Source organism: Cervus canadensis, chromosome 13, assembly GCF_019320065.1.
Source record: "Cervus canadensis isolate Bull #8, Minnesota chromosome 13, ASM1932006v1, whole genome shotgun sequence".
In the NCBI taxonomy this organism is placed as follows: Eukaryota; Metazoa; Chordata; class Mammalia; order Artiodactyla; family Cervidae; genus Cervus; species Cervus canadensis.
The window spans coordinates 71830837-71847759 of record NC_057398.1 but is presented as its reverse complement, the minus strand read 5'-3'; the positions used below and the strand labels follow the sequence as shown (position 1 = coordinate 71847759).

Here is a 16923-nt window from a genome sequence, read left to right as displayed (position 1 = left end):
AAGAGATATTTGAGTAGTCTAGAGAATGGAGCTAGCCTTAAAACCCACTTAATTGTCTTGTAATTTTAGTTGTCATTGGTAGTTTTATCCCTGTCAGTGGCTATCTGCAACAGAGAATGCCAAATGGCAACCAAGAACGGAATTCAGAGCTGTTTATTTTTGTCTAGCATAGCAGTCTTATTTTAAGTGAGAAGCCATCTCTACTGCCCAAGATAAACCATGAATCTGTGATACAGTGAGGATCCCCTTTGCTTTCCTGCAAGATACCAGTAGCTTGAATTAGGCAGTGTCTGCCATTTTCAGAAAGATAGGTGCTCTATAACTTGGCATCACTTCTTGGTGCCTGTAGATATTTGAAGGTGTGACACTTGACTACAACCTTTTTACCATTCAAAGAGAAAAGATTACTGTTCTTTGATGGATTACACTTGTAGGCTGCAACCACTGATGTGTGCTTTCAGATCGTATGTGGTGTAGGGAGGAAGTGCAAATATCTGTCCTGTACTGCTTGGTTTGGGTGGAAGGAGTCTTTTTGGATACTGATCAGTTGGCTTGTTGCCTGCCTTCTCTCTGTATTGTTATCAGCTACAGAGAGTACAGGCTATCTGTTCCTCGGTACTAAACTAAACATCCTTTCACATTGATGTCTAAGCTTTCGTAGGCTGTCAGCGTCCGTTTAGGATCTCCCATGGAAACCACACTGGTGGAGACATTACCCGGTTTTCTCCCGGAATGTCCATCCTGTACAGCTGCGACCAGGGCTACCTGCTTGTGGGAGAGGCACTCCTCCTGTGCACACACGAGGGGACTTGGAACCGACCTGCCCCGTATTGCAAAGGTGTGTTCTCTCTTTGTTTTCTCATTTCTCAAATAAAATTTATTCCAAGTATTTCCAGTTAAGTACTTTCAACTTAAGATAGCCAAATAAATGCATTAATGCGCTCATTTAATTAAATACATTTAATTAACATATTTAATCCAATTAAATGGATTTAATTGGATTAATAGATGAAGTAATCTAAATATTGCAAAATAGAGAAAATGGCTGAAGGCCTAGTCTATATGAGCTATCATATATGTGGTCATTTAAATATGGAAAGATGAAGTCTTTATGATTAAACAACTACAACTTATGTAGATTAAACAACTAGTGCAGATTGAATGTGCACTGTGGTTACAGTTATGATAAGTGTGCATTTGACAAAATGCTCCTAAAAAATAATTTTTTTAGCATATTTCCCTGTAAGTGGTGGTAGGATTATGGGTATACTTATAAAAGTTTCAGAATGTCATTTTTACTATCATAAATAGTGCATATGAAGTATGAGTGGTGAGTTAATACTAAATATTAGTTGAGCACTTAGGGTACACAGCACTTTGCATGCCTTCTGTCATTTAATCCTCATGAGAACCATCAGAGATTGGTGTCCTTATTCCTGTATTATCGATGAAGTCCTAGTAGAATGGAGAGATTTTTAACTTATACAGAGTCAAACAACTTGAAAGCCCTAGAGTTAGGTTCAAATCCAAAATCTCATACTATTGGCCACTACACTGAAAAGACAAAAGAAGAAAAGAGGAAATATTCATATGTAAGAAGAATTGGAGAACAAGAGCAGAAGTTGAGGAAATAATTCAGAAGTCCTAGCATTACTCATTCAGCCTGCATCATTTCTCTAAGAAGCCACAGAAGTTACTCATTATTGGTTTAGAGACTAAAGCACAAGAAAGAAAGTGATTTGATAACCAGGGTGTTATTGAGGTAGATGGCTGACACTAAAAGTCTATGCCTAGGATATAATTTTGTGTTATTTCAGTGATGTTTTACCAATTGAGAATAGAGTAAATTAGTTTCATAAATCTTTCCATTAAGGGCAATATCTACATTCTTAGTAAAAGGTCAAAATATGACACAGATTCAATCATATTCCTTTATTTTCAGAGGTGAACTGTAGCTTCCCAGAACATACAAATGGAATCCAGAATGGGCTGGAGCCTGGAAGAATGTATCAATACGGAGCTGTTGTCACTTTAGTATGTGAAGATGGGTATACCCTAGAAGGCAGTCCCCAGAGCCAGTGTCAGGAAGATCACCGATGGAACCCTCCCTTGGCTGTTTGCAAATCACCCAGTAAGTGCAAAGAGCTTCACTGCAGCTTCTACTAGTTTCACTGGAAAGAGGAGACGGAGGGTTATCCCTCAATTTTAGGGACTCCTGGGTTTTGCATTGACATAGGTTTGTGATCAGTGGTACAGTAACAGAAGAATTTGAAGTGAGACTTTCTGAAGATTGGGAAAGTAAAGGAAGACTATAAAGAGAGATGAGCACTGATTTAAAAGGTGCAAAAGTAACAGCCTTATACAGTGGTCCTTTGGTATCCTCAGGGGAATTGGTTCTAGGACTCCCTTAGATACAAAAATCTGCAGATTCTCAAGTCCCTTAAGTAAAATAGCATAATATTTGCATATAATCTGTGCACATCCTCCTATATACTTGAAATCATTTCTATATTATTTATAATACCCAGTGCAATGTAAATGCTATGTAAATAGATGCTGGGCTCACAGCGTGAACTTTGCTTTTTGGAACTTTCTGGAATATTTTACTTTTTCAAATATTTTTGATTAGTGGTTGGTTGAATCCACAGATACAAAAGATAGACTGTATTCTGAAAGAAGTTGCCCCTTAGACTTCTTCTATTGCTGAATCTTGATTTATAAGTGCTTACTGATATGACAGGAACCTCCAAAAATATGCTAACTAACCTGTTGTAATGATTGATTGCATTCTGACCTGAGAAATCCCTGATTATGAAGTTGAGTTTATTGCTTTTTTTTTTCATGAATGAACTACCTCACCTTAAAGAAGAAAAAAATTTAAAGGTCAATGAAGTTGTTATATAAAAAATGAAGAAAGATTGGGTATAATTCAGTGTTCTGATACATCTTTTTAAGTAGACTTAAAGAAGAGGGATCTGAGTGTTAATTTCTGGGATATTCATGGAGCTCTGTGGAGCCATGCAACTAGACTAATATTTTCATGATTTTGTATTTTCCTTAGGTTCACTTGCTCCTCTTATTGCTGGTAAGTTTTCTTAAATTCTTCAATAAAACCTCTAATGGTAATTTATACAAATGTATGTAAAATTTGAGGTCCTGGAGAAATATCAATAAACTCAGATATGCAGATTACACCACCCTTATGGCAGAAAGTGAAGAACTAAAGAGCCGCTTGATGAAAATGAAAGAGGAGAGTGAAAAAGTTGGCTTAGAACTCAACATTCAGAAAACTAAGATCATGGCATCCGGTCCCATCACTTCATGGCAAATAGATGGGGAAACAATGGAAACAGTGACAGACTTTATTTTGGGGGGCTCCAAAATCACTGCAGATGGTGACCACAGCCATGAAATTAAAAGATGCTTGCTCTTTGAAAGAAAAGTTATGACCAACCTAGACAGCATATTAAAAAGCAGAGACATTACCTTGCCAACAAAGGTACGTCTAGTCAAAGCTTTGGTTTTTCCAGTAGTCATGTATGAATGTGAGAGTTGGGCTATAAACAAAGCTGAGTGCTGAAGAATTGATGCTTTTGAACTGTGGTGTTGGAGAAGACTCTTGAGAGTCCCTTGGGCAGCAAGGGGACCCAACCAGTCCATCCTAAAGGGAATCAGTCTTGAGTATTCATTGGAAGGACTGATGCTGAAGCTGAAACTCCAATACTTTGGCCACCTGATGTGAAGAACTGACTCATTTGAAAAGACTCTGATGCTGGGAATGACTGAAGGCAGGAGGAGAAGGGGACAACTGAAGATGAGTGGTTGGATGGCATCACCAACTCAATAGATATGACCTTGAGTAAGCTCCGGGAGTTGGCGATGGACAGGGAAGCCTGGAGTGCTGCAGCCCATGGGGTTGCAAAGAGTCGGACACGACTGAGCGCCTGAGCTGAACTGATATGTGCTGTGCTTAGTCACTCAGTCGTGTCCAACTCTTTGCAACCCTGTGGACTGTAATACACCATGCTCCTCTGTCCATGGAGTTCTCCAGGCAAGAGTACTAGAGTGGGTTGCCATTCCCTTCTCCAGTGCATCTTCCCAACCCAGGGATCCAACCCAGGTTTCCCTCATTGCAGGCAGATTCTTTACCATCTGAGCCACCAGGAAAGCCCTGTATCCTGCCTGCTAAGTTTTTTCATTTGAAATCATAAGAAATTGTACTTTTTTTTTAAAGTGTGCTAAGGCTCTTTTAATGTGAACTTCACAAACTGTCACTTTTAGATAAGATGAAATGAATGACTTCACCAGCTACTCCCAGTTTTTAGTTCAAAAGTTTAGGTTTACTAAACGTTTGGGCTTCCCATATGGTGCAGAGATAAAGAATTCACCTGTCAGTGCAGAAGATGCAAGAGACGTGGGGTCAATCTCTCAGTTGGGAAGATACTCTGAAGGAAGTGACAACCTACTTCAGTATTCTTGCTTGGAGAATTCTATGACAGAGGTGCCTCACAGGCTATAGTCCATGAGGTTGCAAAGAGTCCGGCATGACTGAGCTACTGAGCACCACACACAAAACTTTCGTTTAACTATTGGTCTTTTGCATGGTTTGGTTGCTATCAAAACAGACTGGTTTATTCTGCAGTGGCAAAATGTATTTCACAACTGAGAGTTAAATGTTGTATGAAAAGTCATGGAATCCTGGTGTCCTGAGCTGCTAATTTCACTCCAGTGACAAGAATATCACTAATAAAACTGAAAAGAACAGAAAAGCTGAACCTAAACTTGACTGGAACCTTGTGGTCAAATGCTTGGTGCTTTAGGATAAATATGAAGTGGATTAAATCCAAAATTTAAGCCCACATACAACTGTTTTGGAATTGAGTATGTGTATGGCTGAAGAAGAATAAGCAAAAAAGTCACATAACATTTTCCCCACCACTAGGAACAGGCACCACAATCACTTCAAAACAATGCAGGTTACAATTTTCTATCATTTAATACTCTGTTTTGTATTTTAGGTTTTTCTGCTGGGGTAGTAGCTCTTTTCTGCTTGGGTGCTGTCACCTTACGCATGATATTAAAACACAGAGAACGGTAAGTTTGATGCCTGCTTGACCAAAATGCACAAAGGATTTTGACTTCTTTCCTGAAACTAAACACAGAAGCACAAGTTAAATGAAACAAATACTGCAATGTGATAACTGAAATAAGGTATCTTGTATTAAATAGAAGATCCTTTCAGTAAGAACTTAAAAGATAACAAGCATTAATTTTATTTGAATGATATTTATACAGATAAGATTATATTTATTTATACATAATAAACAATCTAAAAAATAGGAAAAAATCCCAGTCATAAAAACTACTGATATTTGGTACTTGCCTATATGATTATTTTCTTATTTCTTTCTTTTTTTTAAACTGCAATATTGGCCTTATAGCCTCCTGCCTTAATTTTTTTTTCATTTAGCCTATTTTTATATTTAAATCACATTTTCTTTTTACCAATTTGATTGCATATTTTTCTATCATATGTATCTATATTGTGTAGATTTTAAGCTGTTTCCACATTTATTTTCATAATAAATAAAGACAAGAAAAACTTAAAGAAACTTCTATATCTCCATATTTCCTTAGCTTAGATTCCTAGAATTCTAGGAATAAGTGTATGAACATTTAGATGCTCAGTTAATATTGCCAAATGGCTTTTCAGAAAGTTCCAACTTGATCATATATCAAATAATTAATATATCTGGATATGTTATATTTCTGTATTCTTTTATTATTATTTCATTGATGTGTCTATTTTTCTGTCACAAACCACTTTGCATTCAAATAGTGGAGTTTTCTGATATAATTTCTAACAAGGCAAGAATCCCCTCATTATAGTTTTTAAAGATTTTCCTCTTTCTTCTATTTGTTCTTATAGGAGTTTTAGATGATCTGTCATTTTCTAAAGACAGATACGTTGTGACTACATTTAAATCTATAGGTTAACCTTTGAGAACTGACGCATTTTCTGTAGTGCTTTCTCATACAGAAACATACTAGGCCTTTCTATTTGTTTAAGCAATCTTTAAACAACTCAGTTGTTGTTTTCATGACTATTTAAATATACTACTAGATTTCTACATTTTGCTATATTATGTTTATCATCCATAAATTAGACATACTTTTTCATTTTATTTTAAATTTATTATTAAAAAAATTGTATCCTTAAAGTATTATTGCCAGAGTAGGTCATGTGATATTTGGTGGGGATGGAATCAAATGGTCAGTACTTAGGAAGTTTGATCAGAAAAGCTTTCATAGTGGAGAAAATGTTGCAGGTATGCCTCACAGAATGTAGACAAGTAGAGAAAAGTATTCCAAGTAGAAGCTGCAGTTTGAGTAAAGACCGAGGGACTTATCTTTCCATCATATATTATAAGAACTAAGTAAGCAATTGACATGTGTGATGCTGATTGAAGTTGAGGTTAGCATAGGTTTAAGTGACATAAAAGATCCCCTCTGATACATAAAATCTTATGGAAGTTGCAGAATATTCTGATAGGTGCAAAGGGTACACTTTTAGCAAATGATATCATCAGGTGTCAGCCAGGGAATGTTCTGTGTGCCCAGGTTCTTAAGGATCAATAAATGCTAGTGATAGGGAGGATAATCAGATAAAGTCTTACCAAATCTCAGATAACTTCCAGTGGGGGATGATCAAATCACGTCACCACAAACATGTCACCCACGAACTCCAGCAAAATTACTTTAACAAGCCACATCACTTGGATCTATCTAAATGATCTGATTGCACTCTTCAGAGTTCTATAATGCCTAGTGTAGGCATCAGACATGAAGGGGGTTACACTGAAATTATGTAATAATGGCATATTTGAACCTGAATAGTTTGTTCTAGGCCTGGAAGGGCATAAGCACAGTAGGTGTGGCAAGGGTCTATAGTTGAGAGGTACTTTAGGCAGTAGTGTTTATCAGAGTTTATCACATAACCTTGGCTTTGTGAATGATTTCAGGAGAAATGGTGTTCTATGAATAAATAAGATTGGGAAATACTTGATTCTGCATTTTTCTCATGGGGATTCACAATGACCATGAGACTATTTAAGGTCCTACACTAAAGAAGCCTATTTAATTTTTCAAAAACTAGTCTCTCAGATGAGTTGGGCTGCTGAACTTTTTTTTCATAAAATGCCTTTAACATCTCATGGGACTGATGTTTAACAGTCTTGGGGAAAGATGGTCTGAAAGTTAGATCATCAAAAGCCTTGCATGCCATGACAAGGAGTTGGTGTTTACCCTGTAATATCTTAAGCAAAGAAACAATATGTTCAGATTTTCATTTTTTTAAAAAGGGGCAGTACTGAGTTGTCAACCAAAGCAGCAGTGGTGAGGATCAAGAGGATGCAATAGATGTAAGAAATATATTCAAGGGCTTCCCTGGCAGTCCAGTGGTTAAAACGTCACCTTCCAATGCAGGGGTATATGTTCAATACCTGGTTGGGAACCAATATTCCACATGCCTGCTGACCAAAAAATCAAAACATAAAACAGAAGCAATGTTGTAACAAACTCAATAAAGACTTTAAAAATGGTACATATCCAAAAAAATCTTAAAAGGAAATATTTTCACTATGAAGACAATAGGCTTTTCAGGATTCCAGTTCAGTCAGTTCAGTTGCTTAGTCGTGTCTGACCCTTCGTGACCCCATGGACTGCAGCACGCCAGGTCTCCCTGTTTATCACCAACTCCCAAAGCTTACTCAAACTCATGTCCATCACATCGGTGATGCCATCCAACCGTCTCATCCTCTGTTGTCCCCTTCTCCTCCTGCCTTCAATCTTTCCTAGCATCAGGGTCTCTTCCAAGTCAGTATTTCAGGGTTTAGTGAACTGCTAAATGTGGAAGGAAGGGGACACAAAGTCTGAATCAAGTGGGTGCCACTGGGTGGATCCAGTGGTTCATCAAAAACAGAGAGGGACAGGTTTGTGGTGGGGGAATGGTGCAGTTCTGATCTGCTACTTCCAGGCACCCTCCTCCAGGACTCAAGAGAGAGGCCTGGACTCAGGTAGATGACGTTTAAATCACAATTGCAGCCTTGGTACCAAACAGAATATAGATTAGAACAAGGATGAAAACAGATCTCAGAATGACAGTAATACTTAAAAGGCAAGAGGGGAAAGGAGCTGTCAGAAGTAAGGGGAAAGTTAGGAGAAAATGGCTTCACAGAATTCAGGAGAGTTAAAGTTCTCAAGAAAACAAACATATAGATGTCATTTGCATGGATTTCCTCACAGGGAGTTAGAACATAATTTTAGTCAAGAGTAATTTAAATAGAAATTTAAATAAATAGAAAAGGTGAAAAAAAAAAGAAAAAAAAAAAAAAGAAAAGGTGGTCTCTATCTCCTTCCTTCCTTTTACAAAGTTTGCTATCAGAGCATTACATGTGTAGGAAAATTTGCAAACTCTGGGAACACCTATAAGCTCAAATAATTTATAATATTCCTGTCTGATTATTAAAATTATTAACAAAGTTATTAGCATGTTTAAATCAAATACTGTACATAAGAGCCCCAGTTGATTATGAACTAAACATATATGTTAAATTAAACTCCTAAGCATCACTCATTTTATTTCCATTTTCTAACTGACTTCAGTTTGGTTTCTTATGCTTAATACAGACACTTGAACTGCCTTAAATACTTTTTGTAAGAAAGATGAGTAATGAATCATTTAAAAATCAATGTCTACTAACAAAATTAAATATTTTGAAGTTATACAAACATGTGAAGAAGAGACTATGTTATTCTTTTCTTCCCTTCTATGATGTTTCAATAAAACCTAAGTCTCACATTAACCTAAAACTTATCTTTTGTAATAATTTTAATGTATCTTCCTGCTAAATATGTAAATTGACCTCTTAAATGTGAGAGTGAGTGGCAAGTTGTAAGTACCCTTAGTGGTAATCTTTCTTTCCTAGTAATTTTGTATTATTTTATCTCAGAGTTCTGCATGATGGTACAATCACATTTTATTGTCTTTTGCTAATTTTGACAAAGTGTTTTACAAGCACAGCAAAGTGCATGTGCTTTGAAAGAAAAAAAGTAAAAATGTCTAAAAAAGTCATTTAAAAATTTTAGTGCTGCATGATTATAGAAGGATTTTGAATTAAATATCAAATATAAAAAAATTCTTTTTAAGTTAGATTGGAAGATTGGTCCTCCAAAGGTAAGTTTATGATCATATTAAAAAGTGAAAGCTTGTTTATAACTTTTTTCAATCTGGGAGTCCTATTGGGAGTCATTAAAAGAGCTGGATAAAGCTGCCCAGTGGAAACTTCTGATTTGGACACTTAGTAGCTTAGCAAATTATTTTCATGAGTCTTTCCAAAAAATGGGGATTATAGTGATTACTTCATAAGATAGTTAAGACAATAAAATGAAATCATCCATGAAAATCACTTACCATGTGTTGGGAATTGCAAAAAGGAAAAAAACTGTTATACCTTTATAGTAATCTCCAGTGAATAAATAATTTATTTTTTTTCTTTTTTTTTTCCATTTAGCAATTACTACACAAATACAAACCATAAAGAAGATGTTCATTTAGAAACACTAGACTTATACTCTGTTGACCCATACAGCCCAGCAAACTAATCAGAAGACAAACTGGTATCTAATGAAGTTTTAAATATTTTTATTAATTTCTATGTCAAAATTTCTTTTAATTTATATTTATCAATAAGCATAGTACTAAATATATATGGGTCTGTTGCATAGGTCTTTAATAATCATGCACAAAATCTGTTAACTTACTCATTGCCAACTCATGTCCCTGTTTTTTTTTAATTTATTCAACAAATATTTAGATAAATAGCAAAAGAAAAATCAATCAATAAATAAATATTATGAAAAAAAAGTAAACCAGAAAAGGGGCTAGATAGGGAAAGATAGATGGAAGGGAAGTCCTCACTAAGAAAATGACAGTTCAGCAAAGACTAGTGTGAAGAAGGACTCAGCCTTGTTGAGGAAGAAAGAGCAGTAAGTACAGAGTTTAAAAAGGTGGTATGTTCCTGCTGTGTTGGAGGCACACACGAGGAGGAGGGTGAAGATTGTCGGCCCTGTAGAGTATGCTAGGTCATTGTAATGAACTTGGTGTTTATTCTGAGATGAGAATCATTGAAGGATTTGAAGCAGGGAAGCAGATGATCACTTTAACTGCTGCATCAAGAAGAGAGTGTAGGTGCCCGGGGTGAAAGATGGGGCCTCCACGTGGACTCTGTCACAAAACTCTAGTAAGTTGTGAATGGCTACTACCAGCCTGGTGAGGAGAGGTCAGATTCTTCATGCATTTCTGAGACAGTGACAGTAGAATTTGCTGACAGTTTATATCAGGGTATGAGAGAAAGGGAGAAGTCAATGATGATGCCTGGATTTTTTTGGCCTGAGCAGCTCGAAGTATAGAGTCGCCGTTAATTAAGACAACTGAGAATGAAGTCAGGACCAGAGAGAAACATGAGCAGTTCACTTTGGAGATGTTAAATGTAAGATATCTAATAGATATCCACATACAGGTGCTAAAAAGATAGCTGGATGCACAACTCAACATTTTAGGAATAGGACCAGACTTGGGATACAAAGTTGGGTCTTGTCAGTGTATGGATATACAGAATAATGAAAGCAAGTAAGGTCAATGAAGGGGATGAGATAGGCAAGGGAAGAAGACGGGTCCAAATGCTGAGCCCTGGCTCCTCCAATATCAGGAGACATGGAGTGGGGAGCAGCTGACACTGTAAAGCATAGACGCCACTCTGATACAGGAGGGAGCCCCAGAATGTGGTGTTCCCGGAGTCATGCAAAGACAGAATGGTAAGGAGGAGGGAGGAGAGACCCTGCCAGATATGCTGATATATCAAGGAACATCAATGTGAAAACCGACCTGTGTTTAGCATAAGATTTGCTGGTAATCTTGATAAGAACTGTTTTGGTGTAGGGGAAAAGAAGCAAATTGGAGTTGAATGAAGTGAATTTAAGAGAGAATGAAAGGAGAGGAATTGGAGATTTCTCTTTCAAGGAGTTTTTTCTATAGAGAGGAGCAGATAAGTAGAGTAATGGCAAGGATAAGAAGCAAAGGGACATATTTATAAGAATGGAGAAATAGCTGCTATTCGCATAAGCTAAAGAGAATGATCTAGGGGGAAGGAAGGAAATGATAGGGAAGGAAAAGGAAAAATTGTGGGAGCAATGTCCTAAGCTAGGAGGAATGGGATCTAGTGTTCAAGCGGGAGGTAGACCTCAGACAGGAGCACGACCTTAGTAACAGGAAAGGGAGAATGCATGGGAGCAGATGAAGGCAGGTGGGGAGATGTGATTGGGAAAACACACATAGAAGTCCTCTTCTGATGCCTCTGCTTTCTTAGTGAATACAAAGCAAAATGACCAGCTGACAGGGAGAGTAGAAAAGGAGATGTTAAAGACTTGAGGACAAGGAGAAGGTATTAATTTGTCACCATGAGAGGTGAAGCCTGAATGATAGGGAGTACAGAAAGGTTGACAGGCAACATGAAGAGTTCCCCTGAGGTTTCCAGGAGAAAATGGGGGTGAACAGTCGAAGGTTTGCTAAGCCCAGGCCTTATGCTAAGGCTCTTTCACGCCTTATCTCATTTAGCCTTCACTGCAACTTTAAGAGGGGTGTATTATTCCAAGGTAATACCTGAGTGGGCATATAATATCCTTCGTGACAAAACCAAGGAGAAAAGATTCTCTTGACCAAAGACTCGGGGTCAGTAATTGACAAAAGTAGAATTCAAGCTCAAATCTGACTTCAAGCTGCTTTCTCCTATGTAAGTTATAAAATATAAAATGAAGATACCACCTCTATCCTCTTGGAACTTATTTTAGTCAGAAAAATAAGACATATACATATCATAGTGTTAACTTTAAGTGCCATAAATTAGACAGAAAAACTGCTGTGGCAGTTGAGGAAGAAAAGATTCCTTGTTGCTGATGAGTTGCAGAAAAAGAGAAGAGGACAGGAGTGACTATGCCAGAGTGATCTCTAAAACCAAAGCCCTGGGGGCTCAAAGTAAAGCTATTGTGTAAATGTTTGTTGAATGAATATTTGAGTAAGTTAGTATGAGACCATTGTTTTAATTGCTTCCTCATTTATTTTCATTCATATCTATCAATACAAAACTTAATTATTATTTGCATGCTTCATGTAATATGATGAAGGACCATTTAATTGAATGATATTTTCTACTAGGCTTGTTGCTCCACTGTTTATGGCACTTATAATTGGTATATATAGAGATAAGGTTAACACTCATATTTAAACTTTGAGTTGCATCACTACTTTTCATGCTGCCTCCTAAATAGAAATTAATCTATTTCAGTATGCCTCATTGCTTGGAACCCAACTGAACATCAGTTGGAAAGAAACCATTCTACTGTCAACAAGTGGATTAGTATGGTCTCAACATCAGTGAGATTGTTTCATAAGATTTAACTCCTATATGCAATCAGTCTCAAGCAGAACAAAGAAAAGTGGCCTGATGGTAAAGATGGGAGCCCAGTTTCACTGCCATGCGCTCTTCAAGGACTTTTTGAAGCCTCACCTGTGATGTATTGGAGACAGGCTATGGCTATAAACAGTTACATATCTCTAAAGAAGTGTCACATTTTTAAGGAAGCCACTAAAAAGAGCTTTCCTTGTGTCTAGAAAGAATCTAGATATATGTACTGTAATCAGCATACTTACTGTTACCATATACTTTTAATTATAGTGTGGTTTTAATTATTTAAGCAAAGTATGAAGCATATCCTCTGGTTATGATAGGCATACATTTATTGGGAAGCCTGTTTTTATTTTAATAAGAGCATCTTTCTCTGATTTAGTTAAACATCTCACATTTATTTCCACTTCATTTGAGTTTTTCTCATCAGATATATTTTGACTTTCTATAATCACTCAGTAATTCCAGTTTGCACATCTTTTTTAAAATTATAGGAGTCAAGTTTTAATTCTGAAGCTTAACTCTGAGGTAACTATAGTTGCTTGTAAAATGTCATTTGATAATGTGTACATTAGTCTTTCAAATATATTTTATCTTTTAAAAAAAACTTGCCTTTTGTGATCTTTTTTCTGGAGTCAATGAACTCTTGAATAACAGATGTAGTTTTGGGGTTTTTAGAGTTTCTGATTTAACAATTATGCATCCTGGATCCCACCATTTTGTCATGTTAGTCAAACTCTTAACCCACAAACTGAATTCCCTAATCCTCAACACTTATCCAACAACACCTTCCCCCAGTGCTCTCATTCTCTCCCACCACACTCTAAATCTGGCTGTCAGTGTTCTCTGTTCCAGTAATTAAATTATTGAGAAAATAAAATCTTACTCATTCATTACCACAGATTTACTCCCACTCTTCTTCTAGATTCTGTAGGCTGTTTGACATATATTTTTTTAAATTATAGTAAAGAAAACGTGTAACATAAAATTTGCAGTCTTAACTATTTTTAAGTGTACAGTTCAGAAGTGTAAGTATATTCACATTGCTATGCAACAGATCTCCAGAACTTTTTCAATTTACAAAACTGAAACTCTATATCCATTAAAGAGTAACTCCACATTCCCCTCATCCTTCAGCCCCTGCCAACAACCATTCTACTTTCCATTTCTATGAATGTCATAACTACTTCAAGATACCTTATATATAAGTTGAACCATACCGTTATTTGTCCTTTTGTGATGGGTTTATATCACTTAGTATAATGTCCTCAATGTCCACCTGTGTTGTAGCATGTGTCTACTTTAAAATCTAATTATCCATCAATGAACATTTGGGTTGTTTTCACCTCGTGGCTGTTGTGAATATGGCTGCTATGGACATGAATGGGCTTCCCAGGCGGTGCTAGCAGTAAAGAACCCACCTGCCTATGCAGGAGACACAGGAAATGCTGGTTCGGTCCCTGGGTTGGGAAGATCCCCTGCAGGAGGGCATGGCAACCCACTCCAGTATTCATGCCTGGAGAATCCCGTGGACAGAGGAGCCTAGCGGGCCACAGTCCATAGGGCTGCAAAGAGTCAGCCATGACTGGAGCAACTTAGCTCCCCCACACACATGAACATGAGTGTACAGATATCTCCTTAATTGCTTTCAATTGGTATGCAGTTTGGTATCTTATTCATTCACAGTGCCATTTTCACTTCTCCAACTCATTTGTTCATTCACGTCAAGCCATCTACTATAACTTGTTTAGTCGCTAAGTTGCGTCTGACTCTTTGTGACTCAATGGATTATAGCCTGCCAGTTTCCTTTGTCCATGGGATTTTCCAGGAAAGAATATTGAAGTGGGTCGCCATTTCCTTCTTCAGAGGATCTCCTGACCCAGGAATCAAACCTGTGTCTCTGCACATTGCAAGTGGATTCTTTACCACTGAGCCAACTGGAAAACCCTATGTTATATCTTACCACCTTCCTTATCTTAGCAGAGGATGAAAATATTACAGGATAGCTTTCTACTCCCTCTTCCTTAACCTCTCAAGTTTATCCATCCTTATTCTCCATTCCACTTACCACTTTGTACAGACTATATAGTTTTCTCATCCCTTTCTGTTTCTTCCAGGACATTGCTCCTTCAGTTATACTTCTCTCATCACTGTCTGCCTTTTTTTACCTACAAAATGTGTTCAAGCTGCAGGTGACAGAAATCCATCTCACACTGGTTTAAACCAAGAAAGAATTTTATGTCGCATGACAGAAAAGGTCAAGGGTGCAGCTTGTTTCAGTCAAAATGGGAATTAAATATTCAAATCATATTCTTAGGAATCTGTTTCATTCCCTGGTTTTGTTTTTTCCTGCTGGCCTCATTCTCTGGTGGTGGTGGTTTAGTCACTAAGTCGTGTCCAACTCTTGTGACCCCGTGGACTGCAGCCTGCCACGCTCCTCTGTCCATGGGATTTCCCAGGCAAGAATACTGGAGTGGGGTGCCATTTTCTTCTCCAGGGGATTTTCCTGACCGAGGGATCAAACCTGGGTCTCCTTCACTGCAGACAGTCTCCTGCATTGACAGGCAGGTTCTTTAGCACTATCACCACCTAGGAAGCCCCGTCAGCTTAGCATTCTAGAATGAAAAACTTCTTTTGTGCAATAACTCTTTCAAAATTGCCTTCACTAACTCTTATTTGTCCAAATAGGGTCACAGGTCCTCAGCTGAACCACTTATTAGATCGGAACAGTGAAATAAGCAGATGACAAAGCCTAAACTGCTTGTCCAGGCTTGGAACTGGGGATGGACTTGGTTTACCATAGTTGTTCTCAAGTGGGGTAATCACACCGTCCCTTCTGTCCCCATCCCCGCACCCCACAGAGGACATCTGGAAATGCCTGTAGACATTTGTTATCATTACAGCTGGAGGAGGGGAGTGCCACTGGCATCTGGGGGGCAGAAGCCAGAGGTGCTGCTAAACATCTCACAGTGCTCAGGACAGTCCCCCAAACAAAGAACTGTCTGCTTCAACATGTCAGTACTCTCGTATTTGGGAAATTGCGGTCCATCTGAACCATATGGAACTGTGGAAAACAGGAAAAATCAGGGGCCTAATTCCAAAAGAAAGGGTTCAGTTAAGGCAACAAATATCCACTCCCAGCCCTGAAAACAAATCCTCCCCCAAACCATCCATGCTTTCTCTCTTAAACTATCTCCCTTTTCTTTACCATCAAATTTTCTGAGAAAGTGGTTGAACTTAGCAGATTTAATCATTCCATCTATTCACTTAACAAATAATTATGGCACCCATTCTTGTGTGCTAGGCAATGTTTTAGGTTGTGGTAGCAGTGATGAATGAACATGTTTTCTCCAGTAGCTTTTATTCTAGTGAGGAGAGGCAGATGACAAGCAGATCATCAGATGGAAATAAAAATGAAAAAATAAGTAAAAATTTTAACATTATATGAAGCAGAGAGAGAGGAAAGGGAGTTCTGAATGGATGTGAAGTTGTGAATAGTGGCCAGAGAAGACTTCACTGAGAAGATAACATTTAAGTAAAAAAAAAGAAACTCAAGGAAGGAGATGAAGGAGGTAGCTATGCAGATATAGATATCTGGTCAGATTGTGTTTCAAGCAAAAGAAATATTAGGTGAAAAAAAATTTTCAATTTAAAAAAAATAAAAAAAGGACTACATTTGCTGCATTTGGAGAAATTTGTTTGCATGCTATGGTAAAAATCCAGTGTAAAGGGGGAAGTAATAATTCTGGAGAGAGAGGGGAATTCCTAGAGTGATGTATTTGAGCAAGAAAGAACAGATATAATCTAGTGCACTAGTGGCAAATTTAGCCTTAGATAAGGTGTGAACTGTATAATCTTACTAACAGGAGATAAAGAAACTAAACCAGATAGAAGTATTCAGATTAAATTTTGAGAGAAGTTTGTGGAAGTTTCCTTTTTTCTTTTTTTCCCCTATTTTCTCTGTAAAAAAAGAAGCAAAGCTATAAGCATATTAAGAACAATGGAGGAGAAGTGAGAGTTCAATGTCAAAATAAAAAAAAAATGATAGTCACTTGGAAGAATCAGAGAGTAAATGGATTAGGTAAGTATAGTAAGAACACCAGTCCACATTACAAAGGTCCACTTGAAATGAGTTGTCATTAAACTAAGACTAGTCCTCATGGACATATATATATATACATATATATATATATATATTTTTTTTTTTTTTTCCAGCCACATTCAGTTTCATGAGTACAGGGGCAAAATTGTGGAGAAATGAGTCTAAGCAAGATTGTTCATGTAATAAATACAATAAAGTGGAAGAAGGGCAAGGTAACTGAGGCAGTATGCAAGATAGTGATTATAATGATGGACCATGGAATTGAATTGAATCTGGTCAGGATGAAAGTGAGGATACTAA

General features: G+C 37.3%; 1 protein-coding gene across 8 annotated transcripts in view; it reads left to right on the top strand.

Annotated features, from left to right (window-relative positions):
* The window catches only part of CR2 (complement C3d receptor 2), a 45941-nt gene extending 32823 nt beyond the window's left edge, over nucleotides 1-13118 (top strand). For all 8 annotated transcript variants that reach the window (XM_043486342.1, XM_043486340.1, XM_043486341.1 and 5 more), the window contains 6 exons: nucleotides 653-838; nucleotides 1943-2131; nucleotides 3062-3085; nucleotides 5019-5094; nucleotides 9573-9678; nucleotides 12402-13118. In XM_043486342.1, coding sequence (XP_043342277.1) covers nucleotides 653-838; nucleotides 1943-2131; nucleotides 3062-3085; nucleotides 5019-5094; nucleotides 9573-9663 — 566 coding nt within the window. In that variant the 3' untranslated portion in view covers nucleotides 9664-9678; nucleotides 12402-13118. The remainder of the gene's footprint in view (nucleotides 1-652; nucleotides 839-1942; nucleotides 2132-3061; nucleotides 3086-5018; nucleotides 5095-9572; nucleotides 9679-12401) is intronic.
* Nucleotides 13119-16923: the final 3805 nt, after the last annotated feature.